This window comes from Nyctibius grandis, chromosome 1 (assembly GCF_013368605.1).
Source record: "Nyctibius grandis isolate bNycGra1 chromosome 1, bNycGra1.pri, whole genome shotgun sequence".
NCBI classification, from domain to species: domain Eukaryota; kingdom Metazoa; phylum Chordata; class Aves; order Nyctibiiformes; family Nyctibiidae; genus Nyctibius; species Nyctibius grandis.
The window spans coordinates 112,826,468-112,848,578 of record NC_090658.1 but is presented as its reverse complement, the minus strand read 5'-3'; the positions used below and the strand labels follow the sequence as shown (position 1 = coordinate 112,848,578).

General features: G+C 41.6%; 1 protein-coding gene across 2 annotated transcripts in view; it reads right to left on the bottom strand.

Moving 5' to 3' along the window:
• Positions 1-18,187: 18,187 nt before the first annotated feature.
• The window catches only part of COLEC11 (collectin subfamily member 11), a 43,888-nt gene continuing 39,964 nt past the window's right edge, over positions 18,188-22,111 (bottom strand). Inside the window, exons 6-7 of one of the 2 annotated variants that reach the window (XM_068402750.1) lie at positions 20,999-21,094; positions 18,188-20,842 (exon numbers count right to left, since the gene is read on the bottom strand). In XM_068402750.1, the coding sequence (XP_068258851.1) occupies positions 20,433-20,842; positions 20,999-21,094 (506 nt within the window). In that variant the 3' untranslated portion in view covers positions 18,188-20,432. The remainder of the gene's footprint in view (positions 20,843-20,998; positions 21,095-22,111) is intronic. The other variant, XM_068402756.1, reaches the window with a different exon arrangement.

The following is a 22,111-nucleotide window of genomic DNA, read 5'->3' as shown; positions in this document are numbered from 1 at the left end:
AGGATACAAGGGCTCTGAGGCCAATTACACTCCAACTGAAAAAGAGATACTGGCAGCATATGAAGGAGTTAGAGCTGCCTCAGAGGTAATTGGTACTGAAGCACAGCTTCTCCTGGCACCCCGATTACCAGTACTAGGCTGGATGTTCAAGGGTAAGGTTCCTACTACTCATCATGCAACTGATGCTACATGGAGTAAATGGATTGCATTAATTACACAGAGGGCTCGAATAGGAAACCCTAATCGCCCAGGAATCTTAGAAGTGATTATGGACTGGCCAGAAGGCAAAGACTTCGGAATGCCACCAGAAAAGGAGGTGACACGTGCTGAAGAAGCCCCACCATATAATGAACTACCAGAGGATGAGAAGCAGTATGTCCTGTTCACCGATGGATCCTGCCGTCTTGTAGGAAAGCATCGGAAGTGGAAAGCTGCTGTATGGAGTCCCATACGACGAATCACAGAAGCCACAGAAGGACAAGGTGAATCAAGTCAATTCGCAGAGGTAAAAGCCATCCAGCTGGCTTTAGACATTGCTGAACGAGAAAAGTGGCCAAGGCTGTATCTTTATACTGACTCATGGATGGTGGCAAATGCCTTGTGGGGGTGGTTAAAACAGTGGAAGCAAAGCAACTGGCAGCGTAAAGGTAAACCTATTTGGGCTGTTGAACTGTGGCAAGATATTGCTGCTCGGCTAGAGAAACTAGTCGTGAAGGTACGTCATGTAGATGCTCACGTACCTAAAAGTCGGGCAACTGAGGAACATCAAAACAACCAACAAGCAGATCAGGCTGCTAAAGTGTTCCAAATAAATTTGGACTGGGAACATAAAGGTGAACTATTTTTAGCTCGGTGGGCTCATGACACTTCAGGTCATCAAGGGAGAGACGCAACATACAGATGGGCTCGTGACCGAGGGGTGGACTTAACTATGGACTCTATTGCACAGGTTATCCATGATTGTGAAACATGCGCCGCAATTAAGCAAGCCAAACGGTTAAAACCTTTGTGGTATGGGGGACGGTGGTTGAAATATAAATATGGGGAGGCCTGGCAAATTGACTACATCACACTCCCTCAAACCCGCCAGGGTAAACGTTATGTGCTTACCATGGTGGAGGCGACCACCGGATGGCTGGAAACATACTCTGTGCCCCATGCCACTGCCCGGAACACTATTCTGGGCCTTGAAAAGCAAATTTTGTGGCGACATGGCACACCAGAGAGAATTGAGTCGGACAATGGTACTCATTTCAAAAACAGTCTCATAGATAACTGGGCCAAAGAGCATGGCATCGAATGGGTATATCACATCCCCTATCATGCACCAGCATCTGGGAAAATTGAACGGTATAATGGGCTGTTAAAAACTACCCTGAAAGCAATGGGGGGTGGAACCTTTAAAAACTGGGATAAGCATTTGGCACAAGCTACCTGGTTAGTTAACACCAGGGGATCTATCAACCGAGCTGGCCCTGCTCAGTCAGACCTTTTACATACAGTAGAAGGGGATAAAGTCCCTGTGGTGCATGAAAGGAATCTGTTGGGAAAAACTGTCTGGGTTCTTCCTGCTACGGGCAAAGGTAAACCCATTCATGGGATTGCTTTTGCTCAAGGACCTGGATGTACTTGGTGGGTGATGCTGCAGGATGGTGGAGTCCGATGTGTCCCTGAAGGTGATCTGATCTTGGGTGAGAATACTTAATTCTGAACTGCATGATGTTAATTGCTGCATAATACTAACAGTGTTCATAAGTGTCTTTCAGGTTGAAGCAGTGGTGATGAGACCGGAGCTAGCTGCAGGTGGCGTCCAGTAACCTCCTCGAGACTGACATCTTTAACCTGCAACCCGTGGGCACGAACTGTGACAAAGCTCATATCATCTCTCCTACCCTGGGAGACTCCTAGCCAGATGGAAACCCACAATCCTGAACTAAATGAACTTGATGAACTTTTTTCTTCTGTATAGAGATGAATCATAAACTAATGTTATCTGTATATATTTTAAAATGAAAAGGTAGTGGTGATCTGAGTATGACGTGAATGGTATGGAATAAGGGGTGGAATGTCCTGGTTTGGCCTAAACCAGGCCGATTTTCCTTTCAGTGATTTTTGCTTTCAGCTAAGTCTCCTCTAAGTAACTGCATGTTTGCAGACAGTGTCTGCCTCCAAGACTGATAACGCCCGAAGTTTGTAGTTATCGCTGAGGCACCGGTAGGGATGTTGTGCAGTAAGGCTCTTGCTGTACTTATTCTTAGAGAAACCAAGGTCACTGCTGAATTCCTCACTGCTTACAAGTGAAAAGCCGAAGGGGGGGGTCGCAGCTGCAGGGGGGAGCAGACAGGGCAGGTGACCCAAAATTGACCAACGAGGGTATTCCATTCCACACACGTCATTCTCGGTATAAAGGGGGGGGATCACGAGGGTCGCGCCCTTTTTTCTGCTATGGCCGGTGTCCAAGGAGGACTCCGTCTGTTTTCCTGCTGCCCCCGATCCCGATCCGTGCATCCCTGAATCCAGCTCTCGACCGTTGCTAGGCCCAGCCTGGGCCTTCCCGGAGCCTGCCCTGCAGTGCCGGTGGTGACGTGGCTGACTTCAGGGGAGCTCAATCTTGGTTTTGTATATATATTTGTATATATTTGATTATTTCTATTATTATTTTTTTTTTTTTTTTTTTTTTCATTATTATAGTTTATTAAAACTGTTTTAACTTTCCAACCCGGAAGCCTCTCTCCCTTTTCCCTTTCCCTTTCCCTCTGGGGGGAGGGGGGGGGATAACAGAGGGCATCTGCCACAGGTTTAATAACTGGCCCAGCTTTAAACCGTGACAGCACCCAAAAACCAGATTATGCTACTGACCTATAGCAACTTATGATGAAGCATAAGGAGGAAAGGGGAGGGGTTTCTCAAACAAAAAGTAAATTCCTTTTTATGAGCTCTGCTGTAGACTTTCCGTGCCCAACCTCTGAAGACAGGAACCTCATTTCCAAGTTTTCAAAAGATGCAATATATATTTCAATGACTTTTATTAGCAGAATTTCAACCTGTACATCTGCTAAAGCTCCTGAGAACCACTACTCTTAGGGAAGAACTTTCATTAAAGCAAAAGACTATGCTGAAGAGTTTCAGGTTTTATTCTGATCTTTATCACAGGCTTGCAATGATATGGGTCATATATCTAATGATTTCTTTGTGCCTCAGTTTCTCTCACATGTAAAATTACATCATTACCTAATGCACAGGGATGTTGAAAACCTTAATTTTTAAAGTCTGTAAAACTCTTTTTGATCTTCATCTAGAAACAGAAGTTTACTTTTTTCTATGTAGCTTCACATGCTAATACATTCCAATATATAAACTCAGACAAATACTGAGTTTTTTCTGCTTTGAGCTGAGCAGATGGTTAAAGATCATTTTTTTAGCATGGCCACAATTTTTTCTCTGCCCTTTAAGCAACCAAGAAAACTAAATATGCCTGGAATTAGTTATTAGTTTCAAAAAGAGAATTTATACATGTACTCTTTTACTACCTACATGCTTTAAAATATGCATATATTGAAAAACATAAAAGGCATGTATTAGGTGACAGAATTGTAGAATTTAATTTTTTAAAAAGTTATATTTCCCTCAAGGATGTAAGGCTGATATATACTTATGGTTTTATTGCTGAGTCATATTATCAAAACATACTTTTACCACAGTCATAGTTTTTACTAGTAAGAGTGATTCCCAGAGGCCTTGACAGGATAGGAAGCAGTGAACTAGGGCTGCCAGGCAATCAGGGAGCCTTGATCCATGTCCTGCATGATTTAGACTCTAAGATAGCCCAGGTTTACTCTAGAAAATGTTTTTGTGCTGGTGTAGGACCACCAGCACAGGTCTGTGTCAGAGACACAAGCAAGAGATAGCGGGAATTGCTATGATCTTTCTTGAGTCAGAGATTTAGTAATTTACTTCCAGGGGTTTGAGCATCAGTAGTCAGAACACTGTTTTGGAGGACAACATAAAACTAAAACAATGAGTATGGGGAGGTCCATGTGGAGGTTGTGGAGGCCACTGAAGCCTTCCAAGAAAAAAGTATCCTGTCTTACCTCTGTCTGTTCTTTTAGTTGAGTCCAACAGTTGATGCCATCCATCACTCACTTAGTAAGCAGGAGGACATATGGTAGTGCGGAAAAAGGAGTAGGGCAGCAGCAGCAGAGGAAGAAGAAATAACAGAATCATACTCACAGTTGTGAAACAAGGAAGCAACACCTAAATAGATTAGGAAGAGGGATGATTTCAGTAGATCCTATAGACTTCTGTGGATTTGTGAGGAGCATGCATAGTACGGAAAGGACTGACTATTCATGGTCTCTTCCCATACAAGTACAAGCAGCTATCAAATGAAGCTAGCTGGAGACACGCTCAATACAAATAAATTTCTTTGCTAAGTCATGGGCAACAGGAGAGGTGCCTGAGGACTGGAGGAAAGCGAATGTCACTCCAGTCTTCAAAAAGGGCAGGAAGGAGGACCCGGGTAACTATAGACCGGTCAGCCTCACCTCCATCCCCGGAAAGGTGATGGAGCAACTTGTTCTTGGTGCTGTCTCTAGGCACATCAAGGATAGGGGGATCATTAGGGGCAGTCAACATGGCTTCACCAACGGGAAGTCTTGCTCAACCAACTTGATAGCCTTTTATGAGGATGTTACCCGGTGGATAGATGATGGTAAAGCTGTGGATGTGGTCTATCTCGATTTCAGTAAAGCGTTTGACACGGTCTCCCACAGCATCCTCGCAGCTAAACTGAGGAAGTGTGGTCTGGATGATGGGGTAGTGAGGTGGATTGTGAACTGGCTGAAGGAAAGAAGCCAGAGAGTAGTGGTCAGCGGGACAGAGTCCAGTTGGAGGTCTGTGTCTAGCGGAGTTCCGCAAGGGTCGGTTCTGGGACCAGTTCTATTCAATATATTCATTAATGACTTGGATGAGGGATTAGAGTGCGCTGTCAGCAAGTTCGCTGATGACACAAAACTGGGAGGAGTGGCTGACGCGCCGGAAGGCTGCGCAGCCATTCAGAGGGACCTGGACAGGCTGGAGAGTTGGGCGGGGAGAAATTTAATGAAATATAACAAGGGCAAGTGTAGAGTCCTGCATGTGGGCAAGAACAACCCCATGTACCAGTACAAGTTGGGGACAGAGCTGTTGGAGAGCAGCGTAGGGGAAAGGGACCTGGGGGTCCTAGTGGACAACAGGATGACCATGAGCCAGCACTGTGCCCTTGTGGCCAAGAAGGCCAATGGCATCCTGGGGTGGATTAGAAGGGGTGTGGTCAGCAGGTCGAGAGAGGTTCTCCTCCCCCTCTACTCTGCCCTGGTGAGGCCGCATCTGGAGTATTGTGTCCAGTTCTGGGCCCCTCAGTTCAAGAAGGACAGGGAACTGCTAGAGAGAGTCCAGCGCAGAGCCACGAAGATGATTAAGGGGGTGGAACATCTCCCTTATGAGGAGAGGCTGAGGGAGCTGGGTCTCTTTAGCTTAGAGAAGAGGAGACTGAGGGGTGACCTCATTAATGTTTATAAATATGTAAAGGGCAAGTGTCAAGAGGATGGAGCCAGGCTCTTCTCAGTGACATCCCTTGACAGGACAAGGGGCAATGGGTGCAAGCTGGAGCACAGGAGGTTCCACTTAAATTTGAGGAAAAACTTCTTTACTGTAAGGGTGACTGAACACTGGAACAGGTTGCCCAGAGAGGTTGTGGAGTCTCCTTCTCTGGAGACATTCAAAACCCGCCTGGACGCGTTCCTGTGTGATATGGTCTAGGCAATCCTGCCCCGGCAGGGGGATTGGACTAGATGATCTTTCGAGGTCCCTTCCAATCCCTAACATTCTGTGTGATTCTGTGAAATGTGAAACACTACTTGAAACATTTACCAGATTTCTTTGAAAATACTTTAGAAAACAAATATTTAATTTGGAGCAATTAATTCTAGTGTAAATACACTTATATTTCTGTGAAATGTAATTTAGCCACTCAAAAATATTATTTAGAAAAATATTTTTTTAAAAAAAACCAAAATCTTATGCCTGTTTCCACTCCAGGATCTACTATGGACACTCTGTTAACAGATGAAAGTTAGCAAAAGCTTATGGAGATCCCAAAGCAAGGATATACATCTGAGCAGCAAGAAATCACTGGACTTAATATTAATTCTAAAGGGCCAAACATTAACAGTTTATCTTTTCTTATTTTGGAGTGATATTGTATGCGAGTGGGTGTAATTTTTGCAGAGTAAACACATATGGCTATTTATATCTTAATATTGCAGCAGTTAGCCTAATGTGCTCAGAGTAAGATTTCATTCAGGGCACATATTCCTGGCTACATTTGCCCTGTGTTGCACCATGCCAGGAGCACAGCACAGCACAAGCGCTTCTATTACCAGCCATGGGAGACTCACCCTGTTATTACTTGATTTGCCCTTGGTGCTGAGCCGGCCCAAAGGTACCTGAGCTACAAACAAGAGCTGCAAGGGATTTGGATAGGAAAATAAACAAATCCCTCGCCGCTACCGGAAGTCACAATAATTGTGCATCCTTGATGCTGGGCAGGCATATGTAGGTGGCCAGATCAGTGTACAGCTGACTCAGGAGACAACTCAAAATCCTTTTTGCACAGTTCTGCTTTGCACTCATTATCAAGCACTGTCTATGTTACGCTAAACTCTGCCAGGAAAAGAAGTCATAGCATCATGGCAGCACAGACATACGGGCCTGGAAGGGACCAGAAGAAACAATACGATAGCCCAGTGGCTTCCAAGGGGTGAGGTGTGCCAGTCATGACAATCTCTTATGGGCCTTTTGTGCTCCCAGCCACCCCTGCTGGAAGTGGCAATTGAGAGGCAGCAGAAGATAGCAGCAGCACAGCCTGGTGTGAGGAGGGCAGGAAGGCAGCAAAAAGGAAAGAGCAGGGGCTGGGAGGCAGGCAGGGGAGTAGCAGCAGGAGTCAGAAGTGGTAGGGCACAGAGGAGGCAAAGGCAGCAGCAGGGCAGTTTAGCTACAGCAGTATTAGGAATCACTAGTTTAGTCCATCCCTCTGCACAGGGACTGGATTCAGTTTATCTTGCTTTTAAAAAAAGCCCAAAAGATTTTTTTTGCATTTAATGTGGAAATATTTCCAGTGAAGAACATAGAAATACTATAATAATAATAATAATAATAATAATAATAAAGATACCACTGCTTCACTAGAAAACCTGTTTTAGAGCTTAACTGTCCTTTTTGTTAGATTTTTCCTAGTATCCAAACCAAATCTTATGGCTTCACATTTAGCCTGTTTTTTCGTGCCATCTCATCAGCGGGCATTGGAAATGATCGGTTATCATCTATCTCCTTTATAAAGAGCCTTTACATCTTGCACCATACACTTCCTTCCTTAACTCTTTTCTAGAATAAATGCAGCTGTTAGCTGTTCTTCACAGGTCACATTTTCCAACTGTTGATCAGTTTTGTTGCTTCACCTTTGGATTCCCAATATTTTGTCCATATCCACTGCTCAGAAGTGAGCCCAGTATTTCAGCTAAGACCCCACCTACACAAGGGAAAAGAAAATAACTCCCTTCCATGTCTTTATGTATGAGTATATCCCAGAATGAAATGTCTTGATAAACCATCAAAGCTTCAAATCTTTTGCATCTAGTACTGACATTAACTCAGAAAGATCCCAGTCTTTTCTGCCCTTCACATATTTGGGGGCATTTGGTAGCTTTTTCTTATGTACAATACTTTTCCCTTTCTGTTATTGTATTTCATTGCTCGACATCAGGCATTTTTCCACTGAGTAAAAATAAATTTTGAACATGATCCTGTCTGTGTCCCACTGTTCTTGAAATCCTCCTTACTCCTTCATTATATCATTCAAAACATCAGCATAAATACTGAGTAGAATTGTGTTCAGGATAAACCTCACAGAACTCTGACTTGAAATGCCCTATCACTTTTACCCCAAAGCACAGATAGTATTTCTTTGACAGCAGTTTTCTAAGCAGTGCACTCACTTTCTGGGAATTAATCAAAGCCATTTCCCATTTGGCATGTGAGCATCAAGAAATACCACATCTTACTGGTTTTCTACATCTACCAGATCAGCAAATAAGTCAAAACTATAAAGGTGGATTTGACATGATTTGTTCTTGACAAAACCATGACTGTCTCCATCACTTTCTTATCTACTTGGTGCCTTTTCTTAATTGTTTAGCCATTTGCTCTGGTATCCCAGTTAAGCTGCCCGATGAGTTACTTTATTTTTATTTTTCTTTTTCTTTAAATACAGGTACTATGTGAAAGCTTCTCTAGGGCTCTGAGACCTTTTGATCCTCCAGAAGCAGCCGAAGACAATCACTAATAGTTTAGCAATTGCTTTGTTAACTACCTTAAGTATTCTGCACCAAATTTCACCCGACCCTGCTGACTAGAACATTTCTAACTCATCTAAATATTCTTTAACCTGCCCTTTCTCTATTCTGGTCTGTGATTCTCTTCCCCTGTTAAAATTAATTGCACCAAAGATCTGATTGCAATTAACCTTGAGACAGTAAATCTTTCAGCCTTTTCTATTTCATCACAGCAGACAAAAGCTTTTTCCATCAAATTAAAAAGAAATACGTTGTCTATGTAGTACCAGCACCTCAGTAAAACATTTTCATGATGCTCCACCAGGCATTTGTCCTCTGGGTAGTCCAAATACAGTTGTACTCTCCAATGACCCTTCCCTCTGCTGATTAGCACTGACTGTTGTGCCAGGACCACACGATGCCTCCACACCCCTCCACAATGTATTTTTCCCCAGCAGACACTTAAAAGTGCAAAGATACCACACACACCGTGTATTGCAGGAGATTCAAGTAGTGTTCCCCAGTGCTCAGTATTGGGGCCAGTTCTCTTTAATATCTTTATCAATGATCTGGACAAGGGGATCGAGTGCACCCTCAGTAAGTTCACAGACGACACCAAGTTGGGCGGGAGTGTTGATCTGCTTGAGGGTAGGAAGGCTCTGCAGAGGGATCTGGACAGGCTGGATTGATGGGCCAAGGCCAACTGTATGAGGTTCAACAAGGCCAAGTGTTGGGTCATGCACTTGGGGCACAACAACCCCATGCACTGCTACAGGTTTGGAGAAAAGTGGCTGGAAAGATGCCTGGCAGAAAAGGACCTGGGGATGTTGATCGACGGCCGGCTGAATATGAGCCAGCAATGTGCCTGGGTGGCCAAGAAGGCCAACAGCATCTTGGCTTGTATCAGAAATAGTGTGGCCAGAAGGACAAGGGAAGTGATCATCCCCCTGTACTCTGTACTGGTGAGGCTGCACCTTGAATACTATGTTCGGTTTTGGGCCCCTCACTACAAGAAAGACATTGAGGTGCTGGAGCAAGTCCAAAGAAGGGCAACGAAGCTGGTGAAGGGTCTAGAGCACAAGTCTTATGAGGAGTGGCTGAGGAAACTGGGGTTGTTTAGCCTGGAGAAAAGGAGACTCAGGGGAGACCGTGTTGCTCTCTACAACTACCTGAAAGGAGGTTGTAGCGAGGCAGGTGTTGGTTTCTTCTCCCAAGTAACAAATGATAGGAAGAGAGGAAATGGCCTCAAGTTGTGCCAGGGGAGGTTTAGATTGGATATCAGGAAAAAATTACTCACCGAAAGGGTTATCAAACATTGGAACAGGCTGCCCAGGGAGGTGGTGGAGTCACCACCCCTGTAGGTATTTAAAAGACATGTAGATGTGGTGCTTAGGGATATGGTTTAGTGGTGGACTTGGCAGTGATAGATTAACAGTTGGACTCAGTGATTTTAAAGGTCTTTTCCAACCTAAATGATTCTATGATTCTTTGCAGAAGGGCAGGGTAAACCCTTTCAGAAAAGCCACCAAACCTAGTTTTTGTTCTACAAAACAAAGGCAGGATATCTTGTCTCTTTTGTGTTAAAAAGTTGTTTATGTTATAAACACATTTATGCTCTGAACATACCTTTCAGTAAGGAAAGGTCCCTTGGAGTCTTCCCATCTGAAAGAGAAACAGCACTATGCTTGCAAGACCTTCTGCCATGAGCATGTCATAACTCTTCCAGAGACCTTTTGGGCAGTGTTCTTTTCACTCCCATCAGCCATCTTGTCCTGAAAGCTTCAGGCTTGCCTTCAGATCTCCCCACCTCCCCATCCGAGTTCTTGCACTCTCCCTGCAAAAGGAACCTTTTTCTTTTTCCTCTCTCTCCTAGCTCACAGACTTAGATGAAGGTTAAGGACCAGCATATAAAAACCCAGTATAGTCCTAGCTAGAGCTGGATTATTGGAAGATGTTTGATTTTACATTTACAAGCAGGAAGTCAGTAACCTTTTTTAACACATCATTGGATATGGTATGTTCCCATCTGGATTATGGAGCACACCCACAGTGCTTCTCTGTTGAGCTTTTGCTGCTGAAACTAGTCATGCAAGACACTCTGTGCATAGAAGTCACTGAAATGGTCTCTGCCATGGCTGTGCTTGTGGTTTCTTCTTTCTGCTGCTCATTGTCTCTCCTGGATGTGCTATTTATTGCTTTGCAGCACAGACTAGGAAAGGCACACATCACAAGTGTCAGGGAAGGAGGAAACAATGCCAGACAACAATTATTCTCTCTCTCACGCAAGAAAGAGAGGTAAGAAGGAATTCAGTTTGCCTCTAACATAGTGATCATAACTGACAGTTTGGGAAGGGGAGAGTGAAGAGTTCTTTTCTGCAGGCAGAGCACTGATTTTTTTCCTGAGTGTGACTCATGAGTCAGTACCACACTGGGCTGCGTGATAGAAGGGGCATCTGGATCCACCATGTGATAAAAAGCCACCCGTGGCAGGTCACGCTCTTCTAGTGGAGGTCACACCTCCTTCACAAGCTCATATAGCCTCTTTTCATAACCTTACATGACAAGCACAGCTAGTCAGCAAGGGAAACATCTGAGTGGCAGCTCTATATAACAGGGGATTTGGGGGTGGAAGCTCCTGAGATTTGATGGGTGAGATCCATCTGATCAGACAGAAATGTCTGCATTTTAGCTTATCACCTTGGTCTCACCTTAGGGCAATAGAAAGAAAGGAGGAGTCAGAACAAGGAACATTCCCATCCCAATTTAGACTTCTAAAATAGGACAGATGAATCATACCCTGAACGCATTTATTTCTCCCCACAGACTATAAAGAGAGACAGCGTGACTAGCTCAGATGCAGATATCTACAGAGCTGATGTTTAAAACTAGAGGAGACAACTCCCATCCAGCAAATCTGAGCCAAGGGATCCGGCAAACCAGGAGCAGTCGGGGAAGCAAGGGGATTTGGACACCTCCATTTTTAAGTCTCTGTTTAGGTGTTGGTTGGCTATCACAGCCAGCAGAAATCTGTCAAAGCTGTCAGTGGTAATTAGCAGGAGGTTAAACTGATCATCATGATGGACTCACTTCAGCCACCTCACACTGATGCACCTAGTGCCCTTTGAGGCACCCCAAGACATTCACGACACTCAGGAAACTTATCCGCTCTCCTCTGTTCAAGGGATGCAAAGGGATTTGGCCTTAGCTAGGCAAAACATCTACCAGGCTAGGTTGTCTACTGTAGTGATGCTCCCAGCACAGTAAACCCTACACACTGTCACTTACAGAAGGTGAACCATCCTCTGGTAGGAGACTGGCAATGAAGTCAGGGATACAGAACATGCAAAGCAACCTGTAAAAATAAGCTAAAAAACAATACCTAATTTGAAGAAACATTTTTAAAAAATCAGTTCAGGGTAACTAAGGGTAAAATAGGCTCACCAAAAGCCACAAAAGTAAGGAACTGCCCAGTTAATTATGTCCCATGATTGCTTTCCTTCAATCCTTTTTACATGAAATATTACTTACTTCTTTTCTAGACTAATTTCATACATAATACCTTAGTTAATATTGATTCCCACTGTGTGTTTGTCTTTGATTTCTTTTCCTTTTCATGACATACCTAGCAATAAACCTAGTCTGCATAATCATTATCATACTCCTTAAGATCTTTTAAAATACCACAACAGGTTTAAATGTTCTTCTCTGTAATCTTACGACAAATTATTTTTCCCTGTCTGCTCACTATTAAAAATGGATTTCTGTGAAGGCACTTATCTGTAGCCTCCAATCACACATATACATAACTTCTATAAACAGCAGAGAAGACCATTTTTTTTGCCCATGTCCCATCTCAGCATAAACAAGGTAAAGAGTAAGGAAAGCAAAATACAGCCAGTGGGAAAAGGCATGAAACATTGTATAAATGCAAGTATAAAGCATGCAGCATGCATCCAGCAGAAAAGGTGGGATGCACAGGGCTCTATATTGCCCGGCTCTGTCAATGCTCATTCTTGCTCCCAGCAGAGCCAGGACAATGCTGAGTGGTTTTGAAAATCCTGTTTTCATGCCTGGTTAGTGATCTCAGCAGGGAGGGGAAAGGGCATGGGAGCACTGTGGGATTAAGTAAAAAAAAAAGATCAAATATCATTTACACTCATATCACAGCAAAGCTGATTCAGAGAGACATGTATGGAAAATGTTCTCTTCTAAGAGGTGATCTAATGGTCCCTTTTCACTGCAGCCAGCACACATCAACTGGACATCAGAGAACAGATGAGTTGTTCTGTGGGCGATCGGACTGAGAAAGGCTGGTTTCCTATAGTATCCACCACTATTATCTCAAGTCTTCTGTGCCTAAAAAGGACTATTTATAATCAAATCTTTTCCTGCAGTTAGGATTTTGTATCGTCTGTCTCCAAGATGACTCTTTGGTGTTTAAGGACAGATGAGTTCACACTGCAGCCATTTCCTGAGGAAGGACTGAGGGAAATCTTTGTTCATTACCCGCTTACATATTTACACAAAATGTTTAAAAACTTCAGATCCCTGAGACCTCCTGTCACACCTGTTTGAAAATGGCTAAAAGATTCAAAAGTTATTAGAAGGAAATATGGCATGCAATTGCATTAGCCTTGTTCTTCAAAAATCAGGCTAATTCTGATGATAGAAGGAGCAGTCATCACCTGAGGCGGGCACTGCCAGATAATGATCTGCAAGTGGCACGAGAAACGGAGATCTGGGCCCACGTAAAACTGGCCAAATGTATGGCCCACAAAGCACCAGAGCAGGTACGCCTGGTGTCAGCTGGTAGTGGACACGACACGGTACAGCCCAGTGTCAGCAAACTCAGGCCCTGCTTTATCTGAACTATAATGTCAATGGACACTGACTTCTCATCTGTTAGCAACCAGCCCATTTCAGTTTAATTTAAAATCAGGAAGCAGATTTGTCTCATGGGTTAGATTAGTCAATCTTCTATTTACTCTAAAGCAAAAACTTTCTAGACAAAGGAGATTCATCTTAGTTAATAGTATAAACCATATTTTCAAAGAATCCACTTTAAATTGTTTATGATTCAAAACAACTGCACAGGCAAATCAATTTCCAATATAATACACTACAGAATATACAATAAAAGTATATAATTAACTTCCCTTGTGGGTCTGACAAGATGCAAAAGGAAGAGAAGCTTTAAGCAGAAAACTGAGGACACTGTGGAGACCAGGACAGTAGTCTCAAAGAGTAATTTTTAAAAAGATGTTATCACTAAGTGTTAGGCATTGTGTCAACACATCAGCTGTAATGCATTTATACTTTTGCAGTGCAAGGTTAAGGGGTTCAGAATTTATGTTCCCCTTTCAGAAGCTTCTGAATGGTAAGACATAGCCAAAAATCAGCACGAAAATGGAATTGCCTACATCAAGGTCAACTATAAAATTTTCTGCTAATCCAGCTGGTGATATTTAGAAGAGATATTGAACTTCACCTAAATAAGTCACAAGTTATGATATTAGATTTTTTTATCTAGAGGAGAAGGTAAGTGATACTGGGAAAGAAGCAAGGAACGAGATTAAATAAAACAAGCTGATATGTATATGTGCAGGGCGCTTTGCAATAAGGAAGCTAGTACTTTGCAGTTTTATACCTTCTTTTCTTTCAGTGTGTGCTACAAACACAGTGAACTGAACATACTGCTCAATTTCCCTCTTGCAGAACATTTGTCTGTCCTTACCATTCTGACCATACTAAAGGACGAAGCAGGAACAAAGTTGGATTTGTGGCTCCTTAGTATGCAACAAATCTTTTCTTCACTAGATGGCACCCGTCTACTCCTATGAATCACTGTTGGGTATGGCAAAAAGCAAAGGTTTAATTTTCATAGAATACAAAATGGTCGATGACTAATTCTTTAAGTTGAATGCTTTTACTGCTTCTTTGTGCTCTGCATCATACCCCTTGTATACTTTCAAGGGTAAAGTTTCACAACATACATCTACTTCAACTATTTTACGTTCAATATTTCTGTCACATTTGATTATAGCCCAGAAATTTGCATGAGAGATGTATCCGTTACACCAGCTCAGACTTTGAATAACAGTGGTCAGAATAAATTATAAACATCAAAATACCTCTCTCTCTTTTTCTTTTTGAAATAAGCATAAATCTCAGATTTATGAAGATACTGTGCCAAATCCTCAGCAGGTATAAATCAATTTGGCTTCATTGAAGTTGATTGATGCCAGGTGAAGATCTGCACCTGCAATTTAAATGCTGGCCTGCAGAGCACAGCTTGACTTGTTTTCTTTTTCTTAACTCCAAGGTATGATAATTGAACTCATTTGGGCACAATTCTCACTTCTTAGTCAAAACTCCCACCTGGGCATTGGACTTAAAATCAGTGCACATCTCTTTGTTATAAATCAAAATAATCTTTTCACAAATAAGAGAAGAAAGTTGACTAAAGACTTCAAAGCTGGGAAATCAGTTGTTCAATACCACATCAGTGGTCGCATTCAATAACATGGTAAGTCTGATGCAAGCAGAAGCAAACTACTGTTCAGCTCCTTCATTCTGCCTCTTATTGCCACTAGATGATAGTATGGTAACGCACGTATCGTTCAGCTGCACACCAGACCTTACGTTGCTGAATTCCTGGCAGTATTCACAATTTTGTATGTAAAGAATACACAGAATATTGAATAGCAGTGCTTAATTACATCCCCAGTGATTTCATACATTAATACACCTGAAGAGCAGTGGATGTTATTATTTGGCCATAGACCCAAACTGGGCTATTTAGACACAGACATTACACTAAACTGGTCACCTCCCTCTGTTTTTGTAGCTACCCATCCAGAGCTATATTAAGATGTTTTGACGGTAAGGGTAAGATAATTATATTTCCCTAGCAGGAAGCAGGAGAATGGCTGGAGGTAACATTTACATTCCGCCTCACGGGCATCCCACTTGCTGCCGGTTCTGCACGTCCACTCGCTGCTTCTCCCACCTTTTCCATTTCATGCTCTCCCTCTTGAGAGGACTCCCCTCCCCATCCAACTTAAAAGCTCCTGGCTAGGAGGAGACACGCATCCAGAAAAGCAGCTTGAGCACACAGCTATCATCCTCTCCACAAACCCTTTCTCTCCCAATTCACGTAGTTTGTACTCTCCTAACACAGCAAAATTAAAAACAAACTGTTCTTTCTCTCAGCTACTCTGTAAAGTAAATAGTCAAAACCCTCCACTGCACAATTTTTTTCCCTAAGTAAATCTTAAGACTCTAGTTTCTTTTGACTCACAATAACAAGGTCAGTTCTCCTCTCAGTAGGCTGGGCTGCCTCTTCCCAACCAGGTCTATGCACCCCAGGGAACCGGTAGGTGGCTGACTCCAGTCCTGCACCATACCTCCCACATCACAGGCAGTTTCACGGACACATTTTCATTTCATGGAGCATTTCCAGCTCACCTGGTGGTCAAAAAAAACCATCTCTTGGTCCGTAATCTGTGGCAGACAGGTTGAGTGACGTGGACCTATTGGCACCACATGGCAAGCCAAAAATCAAAAACCAGGATCTCCAGTGAAAAGAGACGGACCCTTGGGACAAATTCATGCACACATTTATATACAGAGCTAAGTGAGCAGAACGCTTCAAAACAAAGGCTAAGGGGAAGCAGTCCAGAAAGTGCAAGGGGTAGAGTCATATATAACCAGTGTTTGCATTGTAGGATGATTTTCTACTCTAGGATTTGATTCAGCCACCAACATCACAAGTCACTGTTTCCCATAAAAACTAGATCTGGATATAGACCTAGGGGAAACCTTGAATTTCCGCTTTACTGTAAATTTGGTTACTTTGACATCTTTTTATTTTAATTCAGGATGAAAGTATACTTGTAAGATTTTCTTATTTTAAAATTCTTATATTTGTTTTATCTTATTTAATGATTGGACACTTGTAATAGCACATAAACTGCTAGTTAAATGGCATAATACTTAATCGTTTTCATAATCAGTAAGAATATCTTCTACTTAATGTTGGTTGAACTGTCTACTGCTTTGTATTCACAGTGTTTACAGTGTCATAGCAGTCCCAGAAGGAGAAACTAATTCAAGTGTCAAACTCTTTCAGTATGGCAAACAACAGAACTGTCAAAAAGATAACTTGTTCCCACTGGAAATTAAGACATAAAGTAAAATATTTCAAACATTATACTGAACACTGTTACTGACATGGTATAAAACATATTAACAATAATACAAAAATCCAGTCCCCTTATGGGTCAAAATGAAGCTTCGGAACTCAGAAATGAAATTCTGAAAAATTCCAAAAGGAAACATCTTGGAAAATGTCTACTTCTAAACTTCTTTGTCCATTCTGAACCTTCACCATATTTTACAATAAAGATTGTTTTAATTTCATCTTATTTCACTTTTCATCAGAAACTGTAAAAAAAAAAGTCCAACAAGCTGCTACTTTGTAATGCATATTTGAACTGGCATTTCCTGAACTTATGAAAAATGAAACACTCCATTTTACTTATATGAGTAAGGATGGTCTATATCCCATATATAAATATTAATTTTTTACAGTTCTTCTGTGTGACATAGGACAGTTTGAAACTCGTAGCCAGGGAGAAGTTCTACTGCTAACCTGCAACCTGTCACAAAACCATATTTTCCAGGATAATCATGTCAGCTGTCAGGGCACAGCTAGGACCAGCTGGTCCATGAGGGATGACGAAGCAGGAGCCGAGCAGGATAACAAAGCAGGCAGGAGCAGCACCTTCCACCAAGGAGCCAGGACGCGGAGTGGCAAATCCAGGTGGCGATCAGGGTCAGACATCATCCAGCGCTCTCCCGGGACATCCACAGCAACGCATGGCTCTCACCAGCAATGGAGCTCCCCTTGGACTGAGCCAGCTAAATGCTTTACCTTTGCCAAGTCATCTCCTAGAAGGGGGATGCACACCTGACCCTCACATCAGTAATACAACAACACAACCTTAGGAGCTAAAGGTGCACACTGTAGTTGAATGAAATATGCATTTTATGTGAAGAAGTCATTCAAGAGCATGAATGGGTGACTATATTTAAAAAAAAAAAACAAACCTGTTTATTGCTGCCTTCTTAAAATGCACCAACATGCCCCTTAATTTAGAATAAAATAAATAAGGGCTATGGGGAAATACTTATGAGGAAAAATCATCCATCAAAAGTAAAGCATATAAGAATAGCCTGAGAAACCTCAGTGTGTGCTTGCCAGATGGACATGTTCCAAAGGCTTCCATAGAGCCACACAAAATGAGTAAATGATATTACAATGCAGGTTTTAATGCACATGGGAAATACCCCAAATAAAACTAAGTTATCATTTGTTTTTTTTTCATAAAACAATAGCTCCAAATTCCAGAGAGTCATGGAAATCGTACCATGCACGTCAGCAGGCTTCGTGCAGTCTGAGTGCTACATGCAACATTGATTTCTGCCTCCAGAAAGGGTCCACCTATGGGGGTCAGCAACTCGAAGGGCTCATTCATTTCCAATCCCTCCACCATTTCTTGCCCTGTTCCTACCAGGGGTAAATATCAGACATGCAGTCTTTGCTCCTTGCAGGATAGCTAGAGAGCTTACACACTAGCCTTGTTCCGCTTGCCCAAATCATGAAATAAGACTGTTGCAGTCAGCATACAGGGCTCTGACAATACAACTCATTTCCTTTCTATCTCGTATATCAAGAGCTGCAAAAATATATCCTGAAGAACATGAAAACTGGGGGAAATAAATGTTTTTTCCATTGCCTTTATTTTTCATCTTAAATTTTAATAGAAAGTGAGACTGCTTAAATGCTCTACACATCAAGGCAATCTTTATAAACATGGTGTGACTTCCAGCTAAAATGGGAGCATGTGGCATCTGAAAAAGCTTCCCACCTCCTCAAAAGGCCTCTTTTCATGTTTCTGAGGAAATGGAACACTACAACAGAGACTTTCAAAACCTGGGTGAAACATAAACAGTTAGCAACTTCAGCACATACATAATGAGGGAGCTCCAGATATCTATAACTCAGGTTTGGACTGTTTTAATATAGCTACAATGATTTGACAAAAGTATGTTGGAGATTTAAATGGTTTCTGAGGATATCTATAGCAGGCAGGAAACAATCATGATACTCAAAAGGTACTATTCTAAACAAACAAATTGCTCCACTGGAACTGTTATCTCCCTGCAAATTCTGTAAAGAGTCTTTGAATATTAGTGTAGAACCATATTCACATTATTTAATAGATTTCAATACACAGTTGGAAGAGCACCTAACATATAGGAATCATACCTACCTTTATTAGAAAGAAAGTAAAGCAATCAAAGGACTGTTCATTTCTTAGAGTGACTGTTCTGGAGCTGGGCTGATATTCAAATACTATAAGAATTCGCTATTGATCTTCAAAATTAATAGCAAACATATATATATCTCTAATGGATTCAAATTCACAGAGTAAATATAGCAAGTAAAATGGTTTGTTTTCTTAGGTATATAATAATAGCAACACATCAAATATTGCCAAACTTTGTGGATATGAACAGAATTGTATGGTCATTGATTGTTTATATACCACGGCACTGTAGAGTTGATATGAGTTGGTCTTGCCTTGCTGTAGGGAAATCTCTGGGACCACATGCCACATCCACAGTGGATACCCTGTAGACCAATCTCCCATAATAATCAGATACGTATTTTTATTACTATATTATGCAAAAGATCATTTCTCCTTAAAAATCATCTTAAAATATTGTGCAAGGCATTCCTGAAAAAACACAGTCAGAGATCTTGCAGTCATCTTTCTATGCCTAACAGCAAGGTAAGATGTCACACAACTGTGTCTCCTAGGAAGATCCAAAGTAATTCATCATTTCCTTTGTGAAATTATGTTGCTGTTTTTTAAAGTATACACCACATTTTCCATCATATGCAATTGTAAATTGGGTACATAAATTATTTGTGCAAAATTACTTATTACCACTATATACATAATCAGGAAAATTTTGGAAACTTTTGCTGCTTTTCAGGGGGTTATCCTTACAATCTGAGTAAACATGTAAGCTGTTTTCCTACCGAAAGGAACTACTAGCTAAACCATTTTTATGAGATTTGTTGTCCATTTAAGAAGTCTGTCTTAAATTGTGGAGGGCTGGTTTGTTTTGTAACAAGATGCACCAAGATACCCTTAAACAAATGTGAAATGCGTTTAAGAAATTATTTGGGGTCTGAAACAGTTCACGCACTGAATCATTCTCAACTAAAGAATGCAGAAGACCAAAATCTTACTTTTACCTTTAGCCAACCCCAAAACACCCATCTGGCTGGGATCCCTCTTTCAGTACTAAATTATAAGAACATTGTCCTTCCTCAGCACTAAAACTCAGTTTACTTATGTGTCTCCTTGCCACACATCTGTGAACAGTCCAACCAAAAGAATTCTATGATTCTATGACTCTATGATTACAAAATTCATAGGACTCCTGATTTGTTGGTTTGCTTTGGCTGTTTTTCAAAAAAAACGCTGTAATACCTTCACATCCAAAAAACGTACAGTAATATTTGTACTTATTAACTGGAGTACACAAAATATTTGCCTTGTTTTTGAAATATCCCTGTAGCACTACAAGCAATTAACATTTATAACTACAAATTTTGCTAAGTTAAAAGAATATCAGGAATCTACTTCTTCAGAAATAATCATTCTAACAACTAGAGGCCAAATTCTGCCTTCCCTTACAGTCATGCAATCACATCTGTTAACTGTTGTGAGGGCAGAATTTAGCTGCGAACCACATTTTTATCTAAATATATATATTTTCCTGCAGAAAAAACAAGCTATGTCTTATCACTGCTCTTCCCTTCTGAAGGGTAAATACTGATATTTGAAATACCTAAATTGTATTTACAGCTGTACAACACTGATGCCACATACTTGCAAAATATCACTTGTACTCTATAAACATGGGGTAACTTGTACAATCGGCTTAAAAACTTTTCTTATAATAAAGAAAGAGCAGACAAGCTTAGACATTTTCTTTGTCAAATTCACACACAAAATACATGGTCATATGACACGCAACATCATTCCACCCTCCAGACGCCACCATCTCCACACAGTCCTCCTCGTCATAAGCATTGTTGGGCTCCCCACTGCGCCATTTGTTGAAGGTCTGCATGGGCGATCGGTCAGAATAGACAAAATTTCCCTCTTTCTCTAGGTCGTTAATCCCAATGAAAACTCTGGTGAGACCGGCTTGGTTGATGTACGAGGCGATCAGATTGTTGGCAGTCTCATCCTTGGGCATGCTCAGCGTCCCTCCTCTTCCGTGGCAGTAGAGCTGGGCTTCCTTGTACCTTTTCTCTTCCTTCACCAGCAGATATATTTTATTATCTGTCTCACGCACACCAGCAACAGCTGCGGGGGAGGGCAGTGCTGAAAAGTGAGCACTCGCATTTCTAAAAACCAACTTACTGTACACCCCAAAATAGCTTCACAAATCAGATGCAAGACGGTGACACTCTCTACGAGCAATTACACCGGTAAAATGAGGCAACAAGAAAGGAAAATGTTTATATAAAATTAACCTACCATTTTTTATGAATTTTAATTCCGTTGTTAGCTGGGCCACTTGGATATCCATCTCACCAATAGCCTTCCTTAGCTGGCTGCACTCACAGGGGATGCCTGCGAAATGATACAGATACACTAAAATCAAAAAGCTATCTAATTTCAATAATTATCTAAACAATTTTATGGAAAGGCCCAGCCTGGCAGCCCTGGAGAGGGCTGTCTTGCAAATAACAGACAGAAACCTAGAGCCTTCGCTACCCTGCACCATCATAGGGTCCTCATCCAGAACAGCTCAGTTCACTTCCCATGAAGCTTCAGACCTGCATGATTAGTGCTAACCTAAACACAGACAGGTATTCCCTGCAAAAAAATACAGATTTTTTTTAACTAAAAACATTTGTCAAAATTTCCCATTTTGAGTAAAATTATTCTCTTCAGGCTTCTCCAAAGAGCACCTTTTCCACAGTAAAAATCTGCACGGTGCATTGTTCACCTGTTCCTCACAAGAAACATAACACAGCAGATCCAAAAGGCTGATGTTCCAACCATGTAATGCACATAATTACCTGCAAAATGTAGTTCTGTACTTTTGAAAGTACAGAATTTATGGTACTTCTTCCAATAAAATAGGACAATAGAAAACCATCTACTAACCCAAATTGGTATTAGTTTGACAAAGATAATCTGAATGAGAATACTAAAAGGACAATTGTTACATCTATGAGCTCAAATCTCAAACCAAGGATCAATTACTGTTTCCACTTCTGTGTGTAATTATTCAAATCTGCATTTGACTACCCAATTACTCAGCTCAGGTGTCTAAGTCAGTCTAAGATCAGGGTACTTACACTGCAAAACCGTGCTTGATGACTATGTATATGGTACTCTGGCTCAAGAATTAAGAGTGACAAATTACATTCTCATGAGCAAACTAATTGGTGCACCTCTAGTGCACCCTGCCAGGAGGGACAAATTGGGTAAAATCTGAATATGCCCCTTTTGTAAGGCTTACACTTCTTATGCCAGGCTTTCACTTTTTTTTCTGAAAGATCTGTATTCCTGGTAAACTCCTGCTCCTATAACAATAATCCATGGATGGCCAGGAGCTTCCAACCTGCTCCTTTGTGCTGG